At 40.5% G+C, this 26213-nt stretch overlaps 1 protein-coding gene and 1 long non-coding RNA gene across 2 annotated transcripts; both read left to right on the plus strand.

The window, feature by feature from the left end:
• The first annotated feature begins 922 nt into the window (after positions 1–922).
• Positions 923–5377, plus strand: LOC119721867. The gene is made up of 3 exons (XR_005270326.1): positions 923–2623; positions 3629–3742; positions 4503–5377. It is a non-coding gene; the product is annotated as an uncharacterized LOC119721867 (long non-coding RNA).
• Positions 5378–7482: 2105 nt separating this feature from the next.
• Positions 7483–16181, plus strand: LOC119721866 (coiled-coil domain-containing protein 77-like; the record flags this gene model as incomplete). Its single annotated transcript, XM_038191803.1, has 4 exons — positions 7483–7538; positions 9092–9311; positions 12708–12860; positions 13833–16181. Coding segments are annotated over 4 exons (576 nt in total), but the record flags the coding sequence as incomplete, so codon positions are not given.
• Between the last annotated feature and the right edge of the window lie 10032 nt (positions 16182–26213).

A 26213-nucleotide genomic window follows, 5' to 3' on the forward strand; every position in this document is an offset into this window, starting at 1 on the left:
TTGGGTATTTTAAGTGTCAACAGTTCTTCAAGTTGTCCTAAATGTCTCATCCTTTTCCAAACAAGCAAACAACTCAAGGAATGCCATGGATAAGCCAGTTCGGTATTTCAACTGCTTATGTGCACAACGATATGGGTCACCGGTCATTCGGGATAGTAGAACGATCAAAGGCGCATGAATGCGGGTGCGCGACGCTTGTGTGTAAATTACCACCAGAGTGGTCGTGCGCGTAACATCGCCTAACATCGTGTCAGCAATGTTATCCCAAATGACCTCAGGTCATTGAAATACAGAACTGGTTTATTACAATGAATTACAGTCGGGCATTAGAAGACTTTTGACCCAACTTTGAACATTGCATTTTATTCTGGCAAACAATTATATATCTGCACACACTGTCCATCAGATTTCAAAGGTATATGAAGGTGTAACCTGTAATTTCCAAGACGTCTCATGTTTTCTTCTTACTTGCCTGTCTGGTTTTTTTTTTCCAGAGGGTGAAATATTGGGGTTTAAAAGCCAGAGTGCCAAGCAGACCACAGAACAACAGAACACGGAGGAATGCACAACACAGAGTTACTGCTAACACAAAAGGTAGGTAGAGATTACATACCGGTATGGTTGAGGCAAAGGGTGGTTGATAAAACATTGCAAAGCCAACACTCCTCAGATCTCATACCAACCATATCAGGCCCATTTTTAGTATTTGTGGGTCAGATAAACTAGTGGATCATAGTATTAATACAATGTATGTCAAATCAGGTTTTGCCCTTCATTGATGTATAAACACTGAATACTCAGTGTGTTACCTCCTGAGTAAAAGTTGGAAAAAATCACTCGGTTGGGACTCGAACCCACAACCTCCTGCTTTCTAGTGCAGATGTTTTACCACTTGACCACTGAGCTAATGGGATCGGTTGGCTGGCTCGAATCTGATGTATTGGCCCTTATGAAAATTCCCCCTAGTCACCACAGTGTGTTATCTGTGTGGTCATAGTGTGCACACTATGATCACACCGAAACCACACTGTGAACACACAGTGAAAATTGCACACTGTGAATTGCCACACAGTGAACACACTGTGAAATCACCGTGGATTGGCCACAGTGTCTGTTCACACCGAGAACACACTGTGAACACACTGTGGTCATTCCACAGTGTGAATTGCCACTCTGTGAACACACTGTGAATTCACCGTGGATTGTCCACAGTGTCTGTTCACACCGAGAACACACTGTGAACACACCCAGTCATTCCACAGTGTGAATTGCCACTCTGTGAACACACTGTGAATTCACCGTGGATTGTCCACAGTGTCTGTTCACACCGAGAACACACTGTGAACACACTGTGGTCATTCCACAGTGTGAATTGTCACTCTTTGAACACACTGTGAAATCACCGTGGATTGTCCACAGTGTCTGTTCACACCGAGAACACACTGTGAACACACTGTGGTCATTCCACAGTGTGAATTGCCACTCTGTGAACACACTGTGAAATCGTGGAGTATTTGACCACACAGAAAACACAGCGAGATCACACTGTGTTCACACGGTGACCATTTCACATTGTGACATCTCCCAGACTATGAAAACTGTGTGAATGATGTGTGATTGGTCCACATAGAAAACACACTGAGATCACACTGTGTTCACACAGTGACCATTTCACATTGTGACCATTTCCAGACTATGAGAACTGTGTGAATGGTGTGTGATTTGAACATAGTTGGTCCACACAGAAAACACACTGAGATCACACTGTGTTCACATGGTGACCATTTCACATTGTGACCATTCCCAGACTATGAAAACTGTGTGAATGATGTGTGATTTGAACAATTGGTCCACACACTGTGACAGGTTCACACTGTGAACGGCCACTGTGTGAACACACTGTGGACTCTTTGTGATTTTGTCAGTGTTGGTCCACATTTAGAGCACACTGTGAACACACTGTGACAGGTTCAGACTGTGAACCGTCACTGTGTGATAACACTGTGAACTCACCGTGATAATTTCACAGTGCTGGTCCACTGAGAACACTGTGAAAACACTGTGACATTTTCACATTGTAAACCGCCACTGTGCGAACACACGGTGGACTCGCCGTGACTTTAAATTACATTGAAACAAAATTCTATGTTGAGAATTGCTGCTGTCGCACCAGAATCTTTCGATATTTTTTTGAAAAATGTTTATATTTATTTAAAAACATTCTTTTTTTTATGCATCTTGAAATTGCGTTACCCTCACGGTTAATTTTTGTCAGTTGTGGAATGTTGTATCGACATACATACATGTTATATTTCGAAGTGCAAACATCGTGTCAGGAAAAATAATAACTTGTTGCCTTTTTACAGAAACATATATCAAAAGCCGCGAGTTTGTGTGCATGCATGCCAAAACAGTGACGCCAACCAATCATATGACGCGTAATTTGCAACAGCATCCTAGGTTGTAACGCGCTGGCCAATCAGAGTACGCTCTTTGAATTTACAATCGCGCGCCAGGCCTGACGACCGTTGACCTTGCTTCGCCAACCGCCATGACAGTACTGCTGCATGTGTCATGTGTGTTCCAGCAACGTGCAATCGCCGTCGTTTTACTGAAATATCAGGTAAGATTTTGCCATGAAACTTCGTTGTTATTGTTATGATGTGTCTTAGACAAACCTGGATTTAATTCGCAGCATTTTTCTGATTAATTTCATTCGATTTCTCCGCTAAACGATAGACAAAATATTGACACATGTACACGTACTGTACATGTACACACACAGAATCACGCACGCAGTAGGCTATAAATGTATGCACCATACACAACAGACGGGTGCCTCGAAAGGGTTCGTGTCATTTGAAATGCTGTGGAGTCTGGGTACAGTGCGGACATAGTACATCATACATGTACATGTATTTCTCGTCATTTTTTCTGCAAGTAGCCTACTGCATGTAGCACTATATTGTGCCTAAAGTTTAATAGTAAGTAAAGACTAAAGTTCTTGTTTTTTAATTCTGGAAGCTTAGACATGTTAGAGTCCAGTATGTGGCAAAACAGTTGCGGCAGGGCTATACGCAAGCACATGTTAACTTTTCCTCGACACTATCCTGACTAGCCCTACATCCAAACATGACCCAAACTTATGGACATTTCTAAGTACTGCTGTAGAAGTATAATTATTTACGTTGTGGCTATCGTTACGGCAGCTGTGACGTGACTTTCAACTAGCATGACTGCTAAGTGCTATCGTTACAGAACTGACTGGTTCTCTGCATAATAGCATTCAACGTCCGATCTTGAAGAATATTGGGCATCTGTAAATCTGATATTCGTTTGCATTGTTTTTTACAAGGCCGTAACAGTAGTAATGATTACAAATAATACATGAAGTATTTGAAAATGGCGTTACAGCTGTCGTAACGATAGCCACTTTGATAATATTATAACAACTTGCGTTTACGTTTGTTTTGTTTGGTTTACCCATGCTTACAGTCTGCCTTTATCTTTTTTTCCTGATGCCTTGATCTTTATCTGTTGTGGATTTGTTTAAACTTGTACCACCATGTTTACATCCTTCTTGTCATGTTTGATCTTGAGAATAAGAGATTTTTTTTTCTCATCCAAGACCAATGGGCTCATGACCAAGTGATTGAAGACAGTTCATCAATGATGGCCAGAGTCAGAGTGGAACCTGAAGACAGCAGGTGACGGGACAAATATGTCTTTTCAATTAAAACAGGTACATATACATGTACATGTATTTAAGTCTGTCAGATTTAAACATTTTTGCAGATTGTTCTGGTTTTAATGTAAATTCTGAACCCCCTCAAAAAAAATATACTGGTGTAATGTTCGCCTGTAAAATAAATTGTTGCTGTGACACACACAGGATCTGCCCCTATGTTTCGTGTGAAAAGGAAAAGGACATTAGCAGGCCAGGCACGGCACGCTAAAAGCACTTTTGGAGACAATCGAGTTGAAAGTTTTGTGCTGCCATTTTTTGATTAAAAATCACTTGTAATTGAAATTTTGAAGGATGACATTTGTCGATAATTAGAATAATTTTGGACATTTTTAGGTCAAAATATTACTTATTTGTAAAGACATTTCAAAGTTAATGCTAAAGTCTTTTTACCGGGAACTTCCCATTCCTTAAACGTGCGCTTCAGCTGCATGTGAAATCCTTACGTCCTTTTGACGGGAACAAAATTGGCCTTGCGTACATAGGTATTACATAAACATCCTTTTGCCGGGCAGTAATATTAAAAATCCTCCTTCCATCCTTTGTTTACTGTTAATTACGTCAAATGACGTAGCTCCTCAAGACAATATATATATCAAATGACACATATTCCCAAGCTCTATTGATTATCCGAAACATCTGAATTTGACCTTTGACCCATTTCTTGCCCTTACGACCTTCTTCCAGGCCCCCGACTGGGGATTGTTTTGAATTAATACAAAATAAATTATAAGTATGTTTGATTTGTCTTTTATAGCGAGTATCCAAGAAGCTTCAGAATGGCAAGGTGATGGATGTTGCTGGTTGCTGATTGTTGCATCTCCTGCCAAGTTTGCGCCAGAAAGGAGACGTGATGGAGGGACATGCCTGGGACCCATTCACCTTCATCTTAAGTCTTACCGTTGTACGGTCATTACTTAAAATACAACAGTATCAAATATTTTAATACACGTATCTGAATAATTGATCAATGTTCTCTTCTAGGGTGACTGTTATTTTTCCATAAGTGTTCAACAGGGAAAAGTTCTCAAGTTATGGAAACTCAACTACTGTCTTTAAGGTAGAATGGACCATTTTCCTTTACATGTTTGAAATGTTTCATTTGAAGCAACAGAAGTGCTTACGAATCTAAAGATTGGAACTGAAAATCAATCTCATAAAGTTTTAGTTCAGTGAATGCTTTATTTAGGGGAGAACACATTTTCTTGATCTTGATTTAGTCAAAGTTTGTTAATGCATGAGTGCCTAATTCTCGCTCAGCCACCAAACCGATGACTAATGGCAACGAAACTAATGTTTTGCAAATGCAACCCCAAAACAAGTTTGGGTCGGGTCAGGTTGTTCATTTCAGTAGGGTCGGTGTTGGTTTTGCATTTGCGATTTTCAGGTCAGTTATTGTACAAAGCCAAAATAATTGGGGGAAAAACCCAGAAACAGTTCGGATATTCGCACGGTTCAGTCATTTTATTGCAGAGTCTTTGTGCTGGGTACAACAAACTGTGGTTTATAGTCTATCGTGTGCTGTTAGTATTCACTGTACCTTATGGTTCGTTACAATTATTTATACATGTATTTAAACCAAGTTCAAAATTTTACGCAATAAATATTTCTTTGAAACATGCATAATGGAAACTTTCTGTTGTGAACTGTATTTAATTGTGATCTCTATTATGGTCACCCTGTGCGGACACTGTGATCACTATATGGTCACACTGTGCGCACACTGTGATCACTATATGGTCACACTGTGTGGACACTGTGATCTCTATGTGGTCACACTGTGTGGACACTGTGATCTCTATATGGTCACACTGTGTGGACACTGTGATCACTATATGGTCACACTGTGCGCACACTGTGATCACTCTATGGTCACACTGTGTGGACACTGTGATCTCTATATGGTCACACTGTGCGGACACTATTATTACTATATGGTCACACTGTGTGGACACTGTGATCACTATATGGTCACACTGTGCGCACACTGTGATCACTATATGGTCGCACTGTGTGGACACTGTGATCACTACATGGTCACCCTGTGCGGACACTATGATTACTATATGGTCACACTGTGCGGACACTGTGATCACTATATGGTCACACTGTGTGGACACTGTGATCACTATATGGTCACACTGTGTGGACACTGTGAACACTATATGGTCACACTGTGCAGACACTGTGATCACTATATGGTCACACTGTGTGTACACTATGATCTCTATATGGTCACACTGTGCAGACACTGTGATCACTATATGGTCACTGTGTGGACACTGTGATCTCTATATGGTCACACTGTGCGGACACTGTGATCACTATATGGTCACTCTGTGTGGACACTGTGATCACTATATGGTCACACTGTGCAGACACTGTGATCACTATATGGTCACACTGTGTGTACACTATGATCTCTATATGGTCACACTGTGCGGACGCTGTGATCACTATATGGTCACACTGTGCAGGCACTGTGATCTCTAAATTGTCACACAGTGTGGACACTGTGATCTCTATATGTTCACATAGTGTGCACACAGTGTGAACACTATGAACTCTATATGTTCACATAGTGTGCACACATTGTGAACACTGTGATCTCTATATGCGCACACTGTGAAAACTCTGTGTTCACACTGTCATGACACTATGAATTTGTTCCAAATTCACAGTGTCGCACACAGAGAACACAGTGTGATCACAGTGTGACCACTGAGTGGTATACACCATATGTACACTATGTGAACACACTGTGTTCACACAGTCATGACACTATGAATTTGTTCCAAATTCACAGTGTCACACACAGAGAACACGGTGTGATCACAGTGTGACCATACAGTGTATACACCGTATGGACACTATGTGAACACACTGTGTTCACACAGAAGTTCCACACTGTGGTGACTGGGGGGAATTTTCATAAGGGGGTACATGGCAGCGGGCATCGCATTAACTATTTATAAGGTCTATGGGATTTTAATTTTTTTTTAAGCATTAATATGGTTAAGGTTTGTGACTCATGATCAGAGGGTCAGGGGTCCGAATCTAGTTGCCGGTTATATGTGTGTCCTTGGGCAAGCCACTTCACCCCCACTTGCCTCTCTCCACCCAGGAGTATAAATAGGTACCGATATTAGCTGGGAAGTAACCTGCAATGGACTGGCATCCTATCCAGGGGGGATAAAAAAATATCCTCGGTCGTTTCATGCCTTTGAAACCGGAGATGTATTGGCTAATGACAGACTTTACTTACTTTCATAGTATTAATAGTAAATATATATATCTGTTGCAGCTTTTGGTAGGTGTGTTGATAATTCCTTGATCAGCTGATGAAATTACCTGTAGTTACTCCCCTGAGAAGTGAGTTTGGCAAAAAAGCCGCCTCATCATACCATGAACTTTCCAAGATTAGTTACATACGTTATCCCAGTAAAGTTGCTTCAATCACGATAATTGATCAGATCATCTCCAAAATGGTGGTTTCTTTTGTCCGAGTCTGTACCAGCAGGTTGATCCTGTTACCATCCATCAATATTTTCCAATCCTCATTTCAGTCCAACAGCGCCCAGCCCAAAGCTGTCCATCCTGATTCAGACCAGCAGCAGGCAGAGCCAGAGAGTCTGTTGCTACAGATTGAAGCTCTACAATCTCAGATGAAGGAACAAGCTGAGCTATCTAGAGAGCGGACGGAAGCCTTGCTGGAGGATCGTAGGGTCAGGATGGAAGAGATGCAGACTGTGATTGAGAGAGATCGCTCCAAGATTCACTCCCTCAATGAAAAGTAGGAACTCCCTTCATTGATTCCTTATAATCTTAAATGAACTTGACAAAGGTGCCCAGTGGCATAGCTAATGATAGGGGAGGAGGATGAGGGGCATGGACCCCTCTGCTCAAAGACTGCCTCCTACTAGAAACTGAGGTCCCTTTAGGGCCCTCCAGCAACTTGGACCCCAGTTACATCCTTGAAGGTACCAATAAAGATAAATGCACATGTGTGCAGTTTGGACAACGGGCAGGGGTTTCAAATAGATTATATTACCTGGTGTTTGTGTTGTTGCATGAATTGGCAAAACATTTCTAAATATGTGGAGTGCCCTGGCCTCATGGTCTGGAGCATTGAACTCGTTGTCTGTGGGTAATTCTACAGGTTGTGGGTTCGAGTCCAGCCTGGGGTTATGGTGCATGTTCCCTTTGGCAAGACACTTTGTCACTCATTGCTTCGCCCCACCCAGGAGTAAATGGGTACCTGTGAGAACAGAGATCGCAATTGTGATTGATTTTAGCTACCTTGCGTCGAAATGACTACACCGAGCTGTATGGGCTTTATTCAGGAGTCGACTATATTAAATTGAAAGCGAGGTAAAATCTTCATATTTGGAACTTGCAAAGAGAAATTAAAGCAGTGACATAAAATTAATTACAAATTAATACCAGTCTGCTTTAATGAAAATTTAAATTTGTTGTTAAACATACCCTAATGTTTTTAAGCCACATTTAAAATAAAAATTGAAAGTGAGGCTAGAATGCAAAAATAGTCTGGCACCATCCTATTCAATAGTTTATAAAATACTGTCAGGGAACATGACTAAAATGACTTCCTCGTGAATAAAAATCCATATTCCACAGGAAGCTGAGATTGTATTTGCAATGTTTCATTGGCCCAATGATCAGGGGTAATAATAATGTAAAGCACTTTGATCTTAGTTATTTTAGAAACCACAGTCTTTCCACACTAGTATATTGGCAACACATCTTGCCAAAATAACATGGAGGCATATGCAGTGTGTGCTTGCTGAAATTACATGAGTCAATTGACTAATAAAACCAAATTAGGTTTTGTCCATCACCGATGTATAAACACTGTATTCTCAGTGTGTTTCCTCCCGAGTGAAAGTTGGAAAAAAATCACTCCGGTGGGACTCGAACCCACGACCTCCTGCTTTCTATTGCAGATGTCTTACCATCTTATGAATAGTTAATGTAGTACCCGCTGCTATGTACATCAGATTCGAACCAGCCAACTGATCCCGTTAGCTCGGTGGTCAAGTGGTAAGACATCTGCACTAGAAAGCAGGAGGGTCATGGGTTTGACCGGAGTGATTTTTTTCAACTTTCACTCGGGAGGTAACACAGAGAGTATACAGTGTTTATATGTCGGTGAAGGGCAAAACCTTATTTGATTTACATCACCCCGACGCAAAATGAAATGAAATCTTATGAATGACTAATAAGACACTTACCGTTCTTTAAACAAAAGTAGAATGTGTATCCTTTATTCAGCTACCTTGTTCAACCATCATACATCACTTGTCATGGACATTCTTCTGTTAATAGGTTACATCGTACACAGCAGATGTTGTATGACAGCACTAAGGACTATCTAGAGCTGAAGTATGAAGGACGATCTCAGGAGCGAGTCTGGATGGCAGAGAAGGACCGTCTACTACAGGAGCTGGATCGATGTAAGGAACAACTAGATGTCTCCAAAGATGACGTCTTAGTCATCTCAGATCATGCACTGGAAGAGAGACAAACACAGAACTTGGAAATTGAGGTGGGCATTATAGAGAAGCTTCCTGCACAAAGAAATCATTTCAAGTTAAATACAATACAATAATGATCATTTTCAAGCAAATTCGTTTGAATTGCTTTAAAAAAAGAACTAACTTTTCCATTCAGAAATCATTTTTTTTTCAAAAGTTAGCAAAACAAAAGAATCTTGTTACAAAGTCACAACTGAATGGCCCCCTCAAAAGCTGCAATCAAACTATTGGGGTAATCGCACATAAGGAGCATTTTGGACTTTGGCAGATCTACTTTATTCAGTGTTGTACAAATGATACTGAATGATTGCAACGTGGTGGTTTTAGTCTGACGATCTCTTCCATGCAAAATCTTGAGGAAGGCGAGGAGAGCATAGAAGACAAATTTCACCGGCAGTTGTTGTACGAAAAAGACGGCAGGCCTAATGCCAAACTTTTTCCAGTTCCACCTACCATGCGTTAGTGGACTTGTTGTCTTGGACTTTTTCCTTGACTTTCTCCGTGTCTCAAGTAAGATGTGAATTTCTTTAATTACGAGTCAGAAACTCCAACCCTAATTCGGGCTTTTTAATCTTATGGAAACACTGAACATTTTTCACATCGTAAAATTTCATTTGGATCTACATGTACATGTAAAAGAAAAAAAGGAGGCGATGTCCAGAAATTGAACACGAAGTTTATTGTACATATAGTACGTATGTGTACTTGCGGCGCAGCCCAGATTTCGGACACAGAATTTTGGCTGGCCTATTTTCAGATTTTTTCCCCATAGGCCAGTTTCATCCCTGTATGGTCTGTGACTTGAAACATAGATGAGTTTGTGAACAGAACGGGACAAAAAAAACACAGAACCGGGCCTGCGGATCTCGATTTCAAATAAAAGTTGCTGAATCATGTTGCTGAATCATGTTTTGAATTGGGCCTGAATTGAGACACATTCTCATTGAGCCGATTGCAGCTACGCGGTGTCATGCACTGATACGATGAATTAAGGCAACTGCGCGCACGTTTGCATCGTGTCAACGCTTGTGCGTGCTTCGCCAAATAAAAAAGCGAACTACTAACAGAAATTTCCAACGATGCGTCTGAAGACCTTCTTTTGTTGATTTCTTCAAAATGACAGCATGTCAGAAAGAATAATTTCAGAGAGAATTTAGTACTGTCAACCAACCAAGTATGTTTTTCAACGATAATTACATCAGTTACTTTTTGGATAGCTGCAAATGATGGACTGTAGCTTAAAATGACTAGAGACTTAACTTACTGTACAGAATGTACACTGCTGGGTGCGTCCATTTTTGTGCACAAACCTATGGAGAGCTCAGAATTTTTTACTGCTTTTGGGCAATTCCACGGTAACGGAAGGACGTTTTCGCTCATTAAACAAAATTTCAAATGTGCCTATCACAGCCACTGTTATTAGTTACAGCAAGCAAATGTCACAATGGTATTGCTATAATGCTACCTTCAATTTCCACACTTTTGGGGGGCATGCATACCTCTCGTTAATGAATTATGAATATTAATGAGGTCGGTAACGGAAGGACGGTAAAACGGACGAGGGTTTTCCAACTTACACGCGTTTTGCATAAACTCTGTGAATTTTATGGGGCAATTATATTTCAAAGGTAGGAAATGGAATCCCTGCGGCTTTATCTATACTATACCACCTTTCATTTGACTTTAAGTGTTTCGGTGATATAATTACAATGTCTTAAGTGGATTATAATTTGGTAGCGGAAGGACGGTAACGGAAGGACAAAAGGTTTACTCAATTATAGCATGAATAAAATGTGAATTTACACTAATTATACAAGTGAAATAAATTGCTGAAATGTGTAACTGAATGTGAAATCAACAATATGCAGACCTGGCATAAATAATTATACCCAAGAAACTATTGAGATAAAGATAGAAGCCTGCTAATTAATGATAACAAATGAAAAATGAAAACAACCAAAAACACATAATTCACGAACACAAGACAACTACAGAAATGGACTTCAAACCCATCACCTTAATCCTTAAAAGTTTTAAATACACAGTATTTGAGCACTTGAGTATATTGGTTACATGTTCACCAACAACTTTTAATAATAACACCAGTAGGTTCAGTGGTTTACCTAAAGGGTGGGGGGGGGGGGGGGGGGGCAGGGGCGACCAGCTTACATGTACATTAAAAACATCTACAGGTAGAACTGATGGCTTCAGAATCATTGTGCTTTAAAAAAATTTTTAGGTGTTGCTTTTAATTGAACTCTAAATTCAGTGTTTGAAATCAAATTTTAATGATTTAGAGTATTAACAATAATTATCTTATAAACATCCAGCCTGAAGTTGTTAACTTAATTTGTCAAAAATTGCACCTCACATGTCTTACACATGTAAATTGTATGAAAGTGCCCAATAGCACTGGTACTTTCTGCCATCTCATTTTTTACTTAATTTGCTTCTGGAATGGCTTCACAGAAATTGTATCTTTCTCTATTGTCCATGAATGGTGATAGCAGCAACTTAATGATTTGATTTTCTGCAACAACTCCATACATGTATGAGTACCGGTACATTGTCATACATGTACATTGTACATGTACATGTTATACATATGCCTGTGCCATCCTTTGTAATGAACACCTTGCCCTGCTCATACCAGCTTTGTGAAGGTGGGTCACATGAATGTCCTTTCAATGCGCATTATACATGCATGTAGTTGCAGTGATTTTCATTTTTCAAACATGAGCACAAATGTTGTTACATTTGATAAAAATAACATTTGTCCTTCCGTTACCGTCCTTCCGTTACCAATTTGGTAACGGAAGGACGGGATTTAATTAATTGTAATTAAAAAACGATACGTACAGCAGTGTCAGTTATAATGTCATATTGAAGGCCTACCTAAACTTGCTTTGCACAATAACTTTCATTGCATTCATACTGCAAGTTTTGAAAATAAATTAAAAATATGTATTTTTTCGGTAAAGGAAGGACATTTTCGAAGGCTGAAATATTAGAAGTCACTGAAGCGAAACAAATTACGCAAAACGTAAAAAAAAAAGGTCCAGTCAGTTTTTCATGACCTATACTTTCTCATGACAGAAACTGATGGCATGAGTACATATTTGTGTGTGTGTATTGGTAGAATACTGTCATATCACTATTTATCACATTTTTAGGATTAAAACAGGATTATTATGTAATCCTATTTTGTTGGTACCAAAATGTATCAAAAATAGAATTCCGACTTCAAATTCCCTTCAGTGGATTGTTCTGATTGCTATCGAAAAGTGAACAAAATAAACTCTGATATTCAAACAGTACCAACTGCTCATGCAAAGTTTAAGCCATTTCTGATCTATTGCCGAAACCTGTTTCTAGTACCATTCATTCTTGTGGTTATTTATCCACAGGATAAGACGGAAAAGCTTGCTAAGCGTTTACACCTGATGAACCAGCGGTATGAGGCCATGGAGAAGCGACGGAATCTGGAGATAGAAGGTTTCAAGAATGATACCCGAATCTTGAGAAACCAACTCAAGGATGTTGAGAAGCAACTCTACAAGGTGGAGTATTGTCTGTTCATGTCAGTCATGTTGTTAGTTTGCATTTGTCCGTTGCTGTTTTCTACTTTCCTATGTTGGTCAGCTATAGAGCAGTTCATGCAGATCGTGGTGCGGACACTGCGAACAAGTACCCCAAAGGCTGGGTCATGCTTAGCCCCATATGTGGCCATTTTACTGGACTACCTTCATAAATAAAGGCCACACTTCCACCATGTACAAAAACATGTCGAACTTTTATATTTGTTTTATATAACTGACACATAGATCCTTGTCATTTGATATTTGAACTTTTATTTCAATATAAAATTGGTTGAAAATGTATTTTTCTCTTCCAAACCACCCCTTCACGAAAATGTTTGAACCCAACGCTGGCTACGTGCAATGCTAAACGCGCACACCAGCATGCATTTGCATACAACTGCGTCATGGAACAAGAATGATCCTAACTGTTCAATAGTATTTCCCATTCCCCATAGGCGAATGGGACTTTTTGAGCCCCGGCGTGAATGGGAGCAATAACGAATGCCACATGATGTGAGTTCCACCAATCAAATGACAACGATCTGTATGTCGATTATATAAAGTAAAATGGTGCATTCCATGAAACGTGCTCTTGACTAAATCAAGAAGCAGATTCTGTTAGTGAGATGTTATGTCATCTTAGTCCATAATGATGTTGTCACTGAAATCAAGATTGCAAGGACATCATTGCAGGGATGTAGTCGAGTCCATCACTAGTCCCTGCAAGTCCACCACAAGTCCTCCAACACCAATTTAACTCACAAGCTATTCAAATGAGCTTTGACAAAGGCATCCAGTGTATCTTGTGCCTGGACTTGTGATGGACTCACGAATTACTTGTGTCTGGACTTGTGGTGGACTTGTGAATGGAATCAACTACATCCCTAGCCCTGGATCATTGTCAGTGCTTTGTAATGTAAACCCTTCTTGTTTTGTTGCCATGCTGAACAGGTGACAGTGGGTGTTGGGGAAGATGGTGATATGTTCATGCTGCATAATATTCATCAGACAGCTAAGAGATCAAAGAAGATGCAGAGTGAGCTACATCAACTCAAGGCTCTGATCTATGGCGTGGAAACAGACCTCAGGAATCTCTAGTAATACACACAATCACCCCTCACTGTGTCTCCACATTTGATCAAATGACTTATAACTTTGGGAAGCCTCATTCTCTGTTTGAAGATGCATAGGATCTTGTGATATTTGTGCCTTTTGGGTTTTTTTTTTTTGAAGCAAAAACAAAATTGCTCCAAATCTTAAGTTAGATCCATAACAACTTACCTGTTGAAGTTATAGCTGAGTGGATACTGTACATCTTGAGAATACAGGGAAACCTTATCAAACTTTCAATCAAATTGGACATAGGACTTCGTTGCTATTGTCTTTCCCACAAAGGCCTATGCATAAACATTTTATTGTGCCAAGTGAATAGAAAAAGTGAACCTTTTTGCCACCCTGGGTCAAAAATCTGATATTCACAAGAACAGTGCATGTATGTCTGATGTTATTAATAATTGACTTGTCTGACAACTTAAGATTAGAAACAGTTGGAGGAGATCCTATAAATCCACCGATGCTAGCATGCTGATAGTTCAGCTGCTGTATTCGCTGTTCTTGTGAACGATTTCAAACATTTAGAGAAAAAGGCTCCTTTTTGTTCATGTGCTACGTGAGAACTGATGTCACTTTGTCACTTTAGTACGAATGGCCGGTTGTTCTGCGTAGAATAGTAACAGTACTAACATAACAATGCCCACATGTACAGTTACTTTGGTTACTTAAAACTGGAGAGAGTTTGTTGTATTTGTTATCTCACAGGAACCTTGACATGAAAAGGCTCCATTATATTGTGGGGGCAATGTATACTGCCAAAATAGTCAATGTTTTGAAATTGAATCTGTTTAAAATGGAGGCAATAACTACTGAAATTGCATGCCAGTATGTTCAGATGTTATTGAAGTAATGCTTGTGCAGCTCACATATGGGTTTACTGCGCACAGCAAAGACTTCTCAAATGCGATACTTTGGGTACACTATGGTAAGGCCCAAGGAGGACACAAAGTGGACATCGCTTTTCTGCTGTCAGAAGAGCAGATAACAGAAGTATGGCCATTTTCCGACAATACATTTTTCATTTTGTAACTTTGTGATGCGGAAGCTCTTTAAGGGGGAACGCCTAAAAAACCCTGTTAACCTACACTCAAAGAAAAATGAAACGGTGCTTATTTTTCTCAGAAGCACCGTTTCATTTTCCTTTTAACCAAAAGCAGAATACAAATGGTAGTTACCAAAGGTTCGTTTTGCTTTTCTGGTTCTAAGAAATGAGAAAAGCAAAAAACAAAAATATACATTTTGGGTAGCACAAAAGCAGGAAATGGAAACGTCAGAAACGGTTTGATCTGATTTTTGAACAAGAGAAAAGCAGATGTCCACTTTTTCTCCCTCCAGCAAGGGAGGAAAAGCAAAATCTGCATTTCAGGTAGCATAAAAGCACTACAGTGGATTTTATTAAACAGTAAATTCTGCATTTATGGTAGCACAAAGGCGGGAAAGCAGAACAAAATGAACCATTCAAAAAATACTCAATCTGCTATTCTGACAGCAGAAACGCAGATGTCCACGTTTTGTCCTCGATGACTACATGAACAGTCCTGTTCATTTCAGAATGGTAAATAGTGCCCTCTTCTCACCATCTAGTTTGCAAGTTGTCCTTCAATACCCATTTGTTGTTCCAAACATTTGTGTCAAGCTTGTTATTCCAATTAACTATGCACAAAAAGTACATGTATTGGGGTCATGTCCTGCATGTTGTTCTAATGTAGGAGAGATGTACAAAGTAGTGTATGCAATGAAGTCACATGTATTCTACCATACAATCTTATATTGGTGTCCCATATCAATAGGTCTCATTCAAATGACGTCATTTCCTACAGACCAGCCACATGCATCAACATTTTGAGCATCAACTGAATAACGCACATCGGCTGTGTCGTATTTCAAACACATTTCAAGCAAGAAGCGCGTGTGTTTGGAACATTTTTAACACTGCGCAATGCGTGCTTGATTGCGTAAAATAAGCAATCAAGAGATGACCGTCATTGAGTGAGCCCTATTGATATGCTTGGCAGTAAGGATTGAACAGAGAGATTATTTTATGCAACTGTTAATATCTTTTGGAATTTTTGCAGTGAAATACTTTTTAAAATAAGTTGGCTATTTTAAGGACTTTATTTTTATGGTGAAGGATTTTGGAATTAAATGTAGAATATTAAAAGGATCTATGCAAGCTTTCAGAACAAATTTGTGATTGGCATTCAAGCGCTTTATTTTGTGTGTTCCATGAGTGTGAGTGGGTTTAACAATTCATCTTCCAGCACACTTCATGCACAGCTACGTGCACGCTGTCGTCACGTTTCAGCTTTCATCTACCACATACGTACGTGCAGCAAGCGTCTTGCGTTGTGTGGTGCAGTGTGGCCCATTATGGGATAATAACACTGTTGTTGCCATCAGGCATGCAATTTTTCCTTGGATCTGCTGATTTCCTTCTTTCTTTTCTTCTCATGAATGCCATTACAATTTTTGAAAAATACTGTACAAAGGCTTGTGTGGTTTGGAATTTCCTCCTTTTCTTGTAAATTTTGAGTTGCATGCCTGTTTCATGTATCAACCTATCAGTATAAGAATTCAAATTTGGTTGAAGATAAGCACATATGTACAACATACATGTCTGTTAGTTTGTTACACACAGTGCCACCGTGTTGAATGTTTTGACCAATCAAGAAATCACTAATAGAAGCCACAGTTGAGCCAATACCAGGCATGTATGCACGAGGGGGGGGGGGGGGTAAAGACACCAGACCAACATATAATTGGGTAAGACTTGCAGTTTGACAAACTCAAGGAAGGGGGGGGGGGGCTTGATTACATTAGTCTCTGGATGGCACTATTATGTCATTTTTATTCAGTTGAAGCATCATGGTTGCAGGTAATCTTTTAAAGGCAGTGGTGAAAGTAATAGATGAGCCAAATTACTTCACAAAAATATTCAGCAAAAATGTGGATTTTATTTCTTTGTGTGTGTGTGTGGGGGGGGGCGGTTTGCATATGCAGACCTTGATGCCCCTACAAGCCTGTCTAGGTACCAACCTCATAAATATTGCCACATTGCCTATCCCTAATCTATACAATTCAATGTCATGAATGTCAACTGATCAATCTCATGAGCTTCAACTTGAAACAATGTACATAGACCTTCCCAAGACTAGACTGGGGCAACTACCATTGAGCTCGTAATTATACAAATATCAGCTGCTTCAAGTTGAGTGGTAAAACTAGCCTCCTGGGTAGTCCGAGGATCAAACGATCATGTTTACAGAGCCTCACTACGAATGTCTGATATATCCGAACATGCAAATTGTATGCGACCCCACGGGCCAGCCAATCAAAGTTGAGTTTAGATATGTTGACACTAGGGCTGGTTGACCTACGACAGTTGACCCATGTAAAGGGACATAACATGAAATAGCTAGATGGGCGTTTCGAGAAAAAAAAGTGTAGTAAAATTGTTGAACAAAATTGTAAGAAATCTATAAGTTTTAACTTCCTTTGACTTTTGGACCAAAAGTTTAGATTTTTTGACCGAAGAGGTATTTATGAATGGAAATAAATATGTGCTTGGCCGGTATTCTACACTTTGTTTAAGACCGGTTGAGTCTGGATGCTGATAACGACCCTTGCCTTTGGCTCCGGTCAGTATCATCATCCAGACTCCAAGCCGGTGTTGAACAGTGTTTAATATCGACCAACAAGCACACACATTTATTCCCTCATTGAAAAGATTACGATTTCAACTCGAGTCTTTTCTAGTTGAGTCTCAATGACAACTTAAATAATGGAGATATTAAACGCACAAGTGCAAGTCTCACATAATGTTATTTCACTCTTAGGGCCACTGGACATAACATACTAGTAGTACATACGTTACAGAATTCATATATTACATGTACATGCACTCTGTGAAAAGCAAGTCACAATGTGCAACATAAACTGTACCAGACAATAATTCAAACAATCACTCGTTCATTTTTAAAAAGCACATTGTTTGTACTCAGAACCTCTATCTTGACCGAAGAAAATAGACTTAAAACAACTAAATTACTGAACATAATCACAGCATCCATGCATGGGAAGTAGGATAATTTGTACAAAATATAACCATACATTGTTACAATAAACCAAATCTATTCTCACAAAAACATGTGTACATTCATTAGTTTAGAGTTTTCGCAGTTAGCAAAAGAATAACTTGGACTACTTTATTGCAACAATTGCAGTTTCTGTAGGACCATGTCAAATAAATAAAGCTACCAGCATAACTGAAATAAAGAATTCAACAAACGCTCCGCCCCCCCCCCATTTTCCCATTTCTTGTCTTAGGTCCTTTAGTATCAATGTTGACTTTTTCCATCTCAAATGTCTGAAAGCTCAGTTATTAATTCATAAATTGCACAATTTTGTAAAAGTAAATGAATATACATAAACAAGTAAAACCATACAATATTTAAACCTTTTTTTTACATTTTGCATAGCAGAAATGATTTCTTTTAAACATAATTTACTGAAACCATTTCCCTATGTGATCACTTTTTTATATAATAAACATCATTTGAAATATATTGTCCAACACAATTAAACTAATAAAGACTTTAAGTATATCGTTTAAACAGGAGGCCTTTTTTTTTTATACAAACCAACATATTTGTCAATATGATTGATGTGTATAGCTAACCTACATTCCACCTGTATTTCTGATTAATGAAATTAATAACAAAAAAGTGATCATTTTATGATCTTTATATTTATCTTAAATGTTTGTGGCAAAGTTGCAAATCACAAGCTAGCAAAGTAAATATCAAACCCTACATCATGTGCCATATACGAAAACCAAACTATAACAGCACAGAAACTAGACACAACTTATCTCTGGATAGCTATACACAATAGGATACAAGCAAAACAATTCTAGCTTTCTCACTCAAAAAGTGCTGGACTTTAGCCCCTTCTTAAAAATATATACGTATATATATCATGGATATTAATGTCCTTAAGAAAAATCTACCTATACTATATTCTGAGTTGTTGAAAAAGTTGGGTTCAATGTGTTAATAACAGTGGTTCAACAGCAAAACTGAATGCGCTTAATACCACATTTTGACTGTTTACCGAGACACAAATGAACAATAGGATGGAAGCTTCCAAGAAGTTACATAAGTTAAATATGAACCAGAGTACGTGGATGTGCAGAAACCATGTCAGATGTTGACAATCATGCTGCATCAATCAAGCATGCAGGGACTTGTCTTGTTTCCTTAAACTTTGCAAAAGCAAGAGAAGAAAACAACGCCCTTACTTGTTCATTGTTATAGTCATAAAGCAATGTGATTGGTCAGGTCAATGACAAAAATGTTTCAGATGTCACTGGGCATATGGAAGATGTTCATATAAAGCTAGAATAAATGCAGTAAGCAAAGCTTTGTCTTGCATAGATCAATGTGCACCTCCACATTCTCATGAGTCACACTTCATATGCCTTCTAGCAGTGTTGCAGTACTCATACTCATACTCCAGTACATTTCGTACTCATGGAAATGTACTTGACTACACCACTGCCTTTTAAGTACAATGTATGCTAATATTGACTGCAATGAGTGGTACAATCAAACGATACCATTGCAAGGTGATCCATACCATATTGTAAGTATATTCTCAAGGAAGAGTGGAGGGAAAATATAGCACTCCACGGATCACTAAGTGAAACTCTTTTTACTGTACCACACGTTAGAACAGTCAATATTTACTTTGTATAAACACCTCACCTACAGATACACCGGACAGCTGATTATATACTCCTAATGCAAGACAATATTTATTCAATTTGTGTGTACTGAAATTCACTTGTTATTGCACTTCTGCAATCTTCCCCTTGACAAAATGTTCACACTGGTGTTGCGCTATCAAGAAATGGTCTGCAAGAGCACCCACATCAACACAGACCTCCAGTTGCAGTGATGTAGTTCTTTAGTTGCTGTGCTTTTAGCACTTTGGGTCATGGACTAGTCTTTTGGACAATAGGTAGTACAGTAACAACAAGTGAAGCTTAAAGCATTATTCATACTTGCATAGGTTTGTCTGGGAAGCAAAAGCAGCTACCCTGCACACACGGCACACGCATGAGGCACGTAAACCAGTCAGTGCTACCAGGACAGAAGTACCCCATAATTAGCTCTGAAACCCTGAGCTATGCAACAATTGCACATGCAAGTCGGGTTGCTAGTGGTACCACACTGCAACCTTCAAGAATGACAGTATATACGCATTTCATGGGAGGGATGTTCCATGGAATTCCAATGAATTTCTTCCAATGGAACTAAATGATTATGTATGGGTGTAACAGAACAAATACAACATGGTTCATTTCGGGTAAGTAGTGTATTACTTGTCCACGTTAGGAGGTATGGTAGTCCACATCAGCCCACCTTGGCACCAGTGATTTCACACTACCTCCTCTCACTCAGTGTAACTTGCCACTACTATTTCTCTGATCATGTTGCAATTTGTACAATACCATCAGCTGACACAATCTATGGGTGAGATGTTTAAGAGACTGGGCTCATGAAGAGCCAGTGCACATGCCTGAGGCTTAATGGCTTGTTACACCAGCGTGGAATTGACCACATCATGAGTCCGAGGTGTCGATATTGCCTGCGGTGCTGAAGGTCTAAGGTAGGTTGGGTGACTTTGTTGCGTCGTGTGCTGAAGACTGAACTGACGGGGTTGCTGCCGGTGCGGTTCTTTCTGGGAGGGGCATTAATTGTGGCGTTGATTTCCAGGGTCTGTGTACAGGCAGAAATGCAAAGAAAATTATTGTTAAAAAGATTACTTTTTGTTCCAAATTTCATATTGCAATTCTCAGGCAATTGGGCATGTTTCCAAGTGCATAAACAAAACCTGGAAATGTACATGTACATGCATTTTAATAGCATTCAGGTAAAATGCAACAACATTTTCCACATGAAATCCTCTGTATTACAAAATACATGACCAATGCACAAACACAAAAACACGTATTTCAAGAAGCAATTAGGAAGAAACTACATTACTGCCATAGAGCTACACTGAATTACTAGAGTGCTGACTCGATGTACAAAGTGATGGCTGATGGGCGCATCCATGTTTGTGCACAAACCTATGGAAAACTCAAACTTTTGTACGGCTATTTGTATCTGCGTTTGTATTCCATACAGGTGTGCTATCAAAGCCGATACACTCAAACTGAAATGCACAGTAAATTGAGTGTTTCATTTGCTCTGCGAAAATGTGTGCGCATATCTGCTGCAGCTGATTTTTGCCGTGACGTTTTTTAACCGTCATAATGCGCTTAACTTGCTTGCGTACATGTATGTAGCACTTGCACGTTGCATTTAGAGTACACTTTCAAAATGCAATCCATCTAATTTCATTATGTTCTACACAACACGAACGTGAATTCAAAATGGCTGTGAGCAAGATGGTATAAAGTATCTCCATCCCAAGCTGGAGATATGATCCCAATTTCAGACCAAAGACCCAGGCAGGGGTAGCTTCCACCGCCGGTGACACAAGTTTCACCTCCCCCTTACCCCCCCCCCCCCCCCTTCCCTCCCCGATAGACGTCACACACGGAAAAAAGGTTACAGTTACTTAACAAAAACTTCGATGAAAACCGGCGTCTTCTCTCTTCGCAGCATTCAAAAGCTCCCTGTGGCAGAAAAAAGAGCAAGTATACATTGTAAATTCAATATCCAAATTTTCTGACATCACGTCCTGTCATCAAACCTCCAATACATTTCCATTTTATCAACAAGTACTGTATGTCCAACTTGCCATCTCAAACTCCAAAGATATACCCCAAGGTCTACCTCCACGTTAAAATCCAGCAAGCCCATTCAAATGCAAGGAAGCGCATCAAAACAGAGACGTTTTGCAAGGAGAAACATTACTCATTTACCTGTGGGAGATGAATGCTGCACTTGGACGACCTTACTTCTGTGCCCTTCATCTTCAATCTGCACACACAGAAAAGAGAAAACTGGGAAGAAACAAAAAGTGTTAGTGAAATGTCAAAACTCTGCATCTTTGAACATTCAACGAAGACGAACGGAACTGAAACAAGGGTGAACACAGTGGGCCCGGACAAATAGGGAGACGAAACAGACAGACATGAACAGAACGCAACAAAACAGCCGGCAACCCACCACACACACTTTCACAACGGTCGTCCTGGGGCTAAGACCTGCAAAGAGGACATATCTCCATCCCAAGCTGGAGATATGATCCCAATTTCAGACCAAAGACCCAGGCAGGGGTAGCTTCCACCGCCGGTGACACAAGTTTCACCTCCCCCTTACCCCCCCCCCCCTTCCCTCCCCGATAGACGTCACACGGAAAAAGGTTACAGTTACTTAACAAAAACTTCGATGAAAACCGGCGTCTTCTCTCTTCGCAGCATTCAAAAGCTCCCTGTGGCAGAAAAAAAGAGCAAGTATACATTGTAAATTCAATATCCAAATTTTCTGACATCACGTCCTGTCATCAAACCTCCAATACATTTCCATTTTATCAACAAGTACTGTATGTCCAACTTGCCATCTCAAACTCCAAAGATATACCCCAGGTCTACCTCCACGTTAAAATCCAGCAAGCCCATTCAAATGCAAGGAAGCGCATCAAAACAGAGACGTTTTGCAAGGAGAAACATTACTCATTTACCTGTGGGAGATGAATGCTGCACTTGGACGACCTTACTTCTGTGCCCTTCATCTTCAATCTGCACACACAGAAAAGAGAAAACTGGGAAGAACAAAAAGTGTTAGTGAAATGTCAAAACTCTGCATCTTTGAACATTCAACGAAGACGAACGGAACTGAAACAAGGGGTGAACACAGTGGGCCCGGACAAATAGGGAGACGAAACAGACAGACATGAACAGAACGCAACAAAACAGCCGGCAACCCACCACACACACTTTCACAACGGTCGTCCTGGGCTAAGACCTGCAAAGAGGACATATCTCCATCCCAAGCTGGAGATATGATCCCAATTTCAGACCAAAGACCCAGGCAGGGGTAGCTTCCACCGCCGGTGACACAAGTTTCACCTCCCCCTTACCCCCCCCCCCTTCCCTCCCCGATAGACGTCACACGGAAAAAAGGTTACAGTTACTTAACAAAAACTTCGATGAAAACCGGCGTCTTCTCTCTTCGCAGCATTCAAAAGCTCCCTGTGGCAGAAAAAAAGAGCAAGTATACATTGTAAATTCAATATCCCAATTTTCTGACATCACGTCCTGTCATCAAACCTCCAATACATTTCCATTTTATCAACAAGTACTGTATGTCCAACTTGCCATCTCAAACTCCAAAGATATACCCCAAGGTCTACCTCCACGTTAAAATCCAGCAAGCCCATTCAAATGCAAGGAAGCGCATCAAAACAGAGACGTTTTGCAAGGAGAAACATTACTCATTTACCTGTGGGAGATGAATGCTGCACTTGGACGACCTTACTTCTGTGCCCTTCATCTTCAATCTGCACACACAGAAAAGAGAAAACTGGGAAGAAACAAAAAGTGTTAGTGAAATGTCAAAACTCTGCATCTTTGAACATTCAACGAAGACGAACGGAACTGAAACAAGGGGTGAACACAGTGGGCCCGGACAAATAGGGAGACGAAACAGACAGACATGAACAGAACGCAACAAAACAGCCGGCAACCCACCACACACACTTTCACAACGGTCGTCCTGGGGCTAAGACCTGCAAAGAGGACATATCTCCATCCCAAGCTGGAGATATGATCCCAATTTCAGACCAAAGACCCAGGCAGGGGTAGCTTCCACCGCCGGTGACACAAGTTTCACCTCCCCCTTACCCCCCCCCCTTCCCTCCCCGATAGACGTCACACGGAAAAAAGGTTACAGTTACTTAACAAAAACTTCGATGAAAACCGGCGTCTTCTCTCTTCGCAGCATTCAAAAGCTCCCTGTGGCAGAAAAAAAGAGCAAGTATACATTGTAAATTCAATATCCAAATTTTCTGACATCACGTCCTGTCATCAAACCTCCAATACATTTCCATTTTATCAACAAGTACTGTATGTCCAACTTGCCATCTCAAACTCCAAAGATATACCCCAAGGTCTACCTCCACGTTAAAATCCAGCAAGCCCATTCAAATGCAAGGAAGCGCATCAAAACAGAGACGTTTTGCAAGGAAAACATTACTCATTTACCTGTGGGAGATGAATGCTGCACTTGGACGACCTTACTTCTGTGCCCTTCATCTTCAATCTGCACACACAGAAAAGAGAAAACTGGGAAGAAACAAAAAGTGTTAGTGAAATGTCAAAACTCTGCATCTTTGAACATTCAACGAAGACGAACGGAACTGAAACAAGGGGTGAACACAGTGGGCCCGGACAAATAGGGAGACGAAACAGACAGACATGAACAGAACGCAACAAAACAGCCGGAACACCACACCACCACACACACTTTCACAACGGTCGTCCTGGGGCTAAGACCTGCAAAGAGGACATATCTCCATCCCAAGCTGGAGATATGATCCCAATTTCAGACCAAAGACCCAGGCAGGGGTAGCTTCCACCGCCGGTGACACAAGTTTCACCTCCCCCTTACCCCCCCCCCCCTTCCCTCCCCGATAGACGTCACACGGAAAAAAGGTTACAGTTACTTAACAAAAACTTCGATGAAACCGGCGTCTTCTCTCTTCGCAGCATTCAAAAGCTCCCTGTGGCAGAAAAAAAGAGCAAGTATACATTGTAAATTCAATATCCAAATTTTCTGACATCACGTCCTGTCATCAAACCTCCAATACATTTCCATTTTATCAACAAGTACTGTATGTCCAACTTGCCATCTCAAACTCCAAAGATATACCCCAAGGTCTACCTCCACGTTAAAATCCAGCAAGCCCATTCAAATGCAAGGAAGCGCATCAAAACAGAGACGTTTTGCAAGGAGAAACATTACTCATTTACCTGTGGGAGATGAATGCTGCACTTGGACGACCTTACTTCTGTGCCCTTCATCTTCAATCTGCACACACAGAAAAGAGAAAACTGGGAAGAAACAAAAAGTGTTAGTGAAATGTCAAAACTCTGCATCTTTGAACATTCAACGAAGACGAACGGAACTGAAACAAGGGGTGAACACAGTGGGCCCGGACAAATAGGGAGACGAAACAGACAGACATGAACAGAACGCAACAAAACAGCCGGCAACCCACCACACACACTTTCACAACGGTCGTCCTGGGGCTAAGACCTGCAAAGAGGACATATCTCCATCCCAAGCTGGAGATATGATCCCAATTTCAGACCAAAGACCCAGGCAGGGGTAGCTTCCACCGCCGGTGACACAAGTTTCACCTCCCCCTTACCCCCCCCCCCCCTTCCCTCCCCGATAGACGTCACACGGAAAAAAGGTTACAGTTACTTAACAAAAACTTCGATGAAAACCGGCGTCTTCTCTCTTCGCAGCATTCAAAAGCTCCCTGTGGCAGAAAAAAGAGCAAGTATACATTGTAAATTCAATATCCAAATTTCTGACATCACGTCCTGTCATCAAACCTCCAATACATTTCCATTTTATCAACAAGTACTGTATGTCCAACTTGCCATCTCAAACTCCAAAGATATACCCCAAGGTCTACCTCCACGTTAAAATCCAGCAAGCCCATTCAAATGCAAGGAAGCGCATCAAAACAGAGACGTTTTGCAAGGAGAAACATTACTCATTTACCTGTGGGAGATGAATGCTGCACTTGGACGACCTTACTTCTGTGCCCTTCATCTTCAATCTGCACACACAGAAAAGAGAAAACTGGGAAGAAACAAAAAGTGTTAGTGAAATGTCAAAACTCTGCATCTTTGAACATTCAACGAAGACGAACGGAACTGAAACAAGGGTGAACACAGTGGGCCCGGACAAATAGGGAGACGAAACAGACAGACATGAACAGAACGCAACAAAACAGCCGGCAACCCACCACACACACTTTCACAACGGTCCCTGGGGCTAAGACCTGCAAAGAGGACATATCTCCATCCCAAGCTGGAGATATGATCCCAATTTCAGACCAAAGACCCAGGCAGGGGTAGCTTCCACCGCCGTGACACAAGTTTTCACCTCCCCCTTACCCCCCCCCCCTCCTCCCCGATAGAACGTACCACGGACAAAAGTTACAGTTACTTACAAAAACTTCGATGAA

The sequence above is a fragment of the Patiria miniata genome, unplaced genomic scaffold (genome assembly GCF_015706575.1).
Source record: "Patiria miniata isolate m_02_andy unplaced genomic scaffold, ASM1570657v1 HiC_scaffold_14, whole genome shotgun sequence".
NCBI classification, from domain to species: domain Eukaryota; kingdom Metazoa; phylum Echinodermata; class Asteroidea; order Valvatida; family Asterinidae; genus Patiria; species Patiria miniata.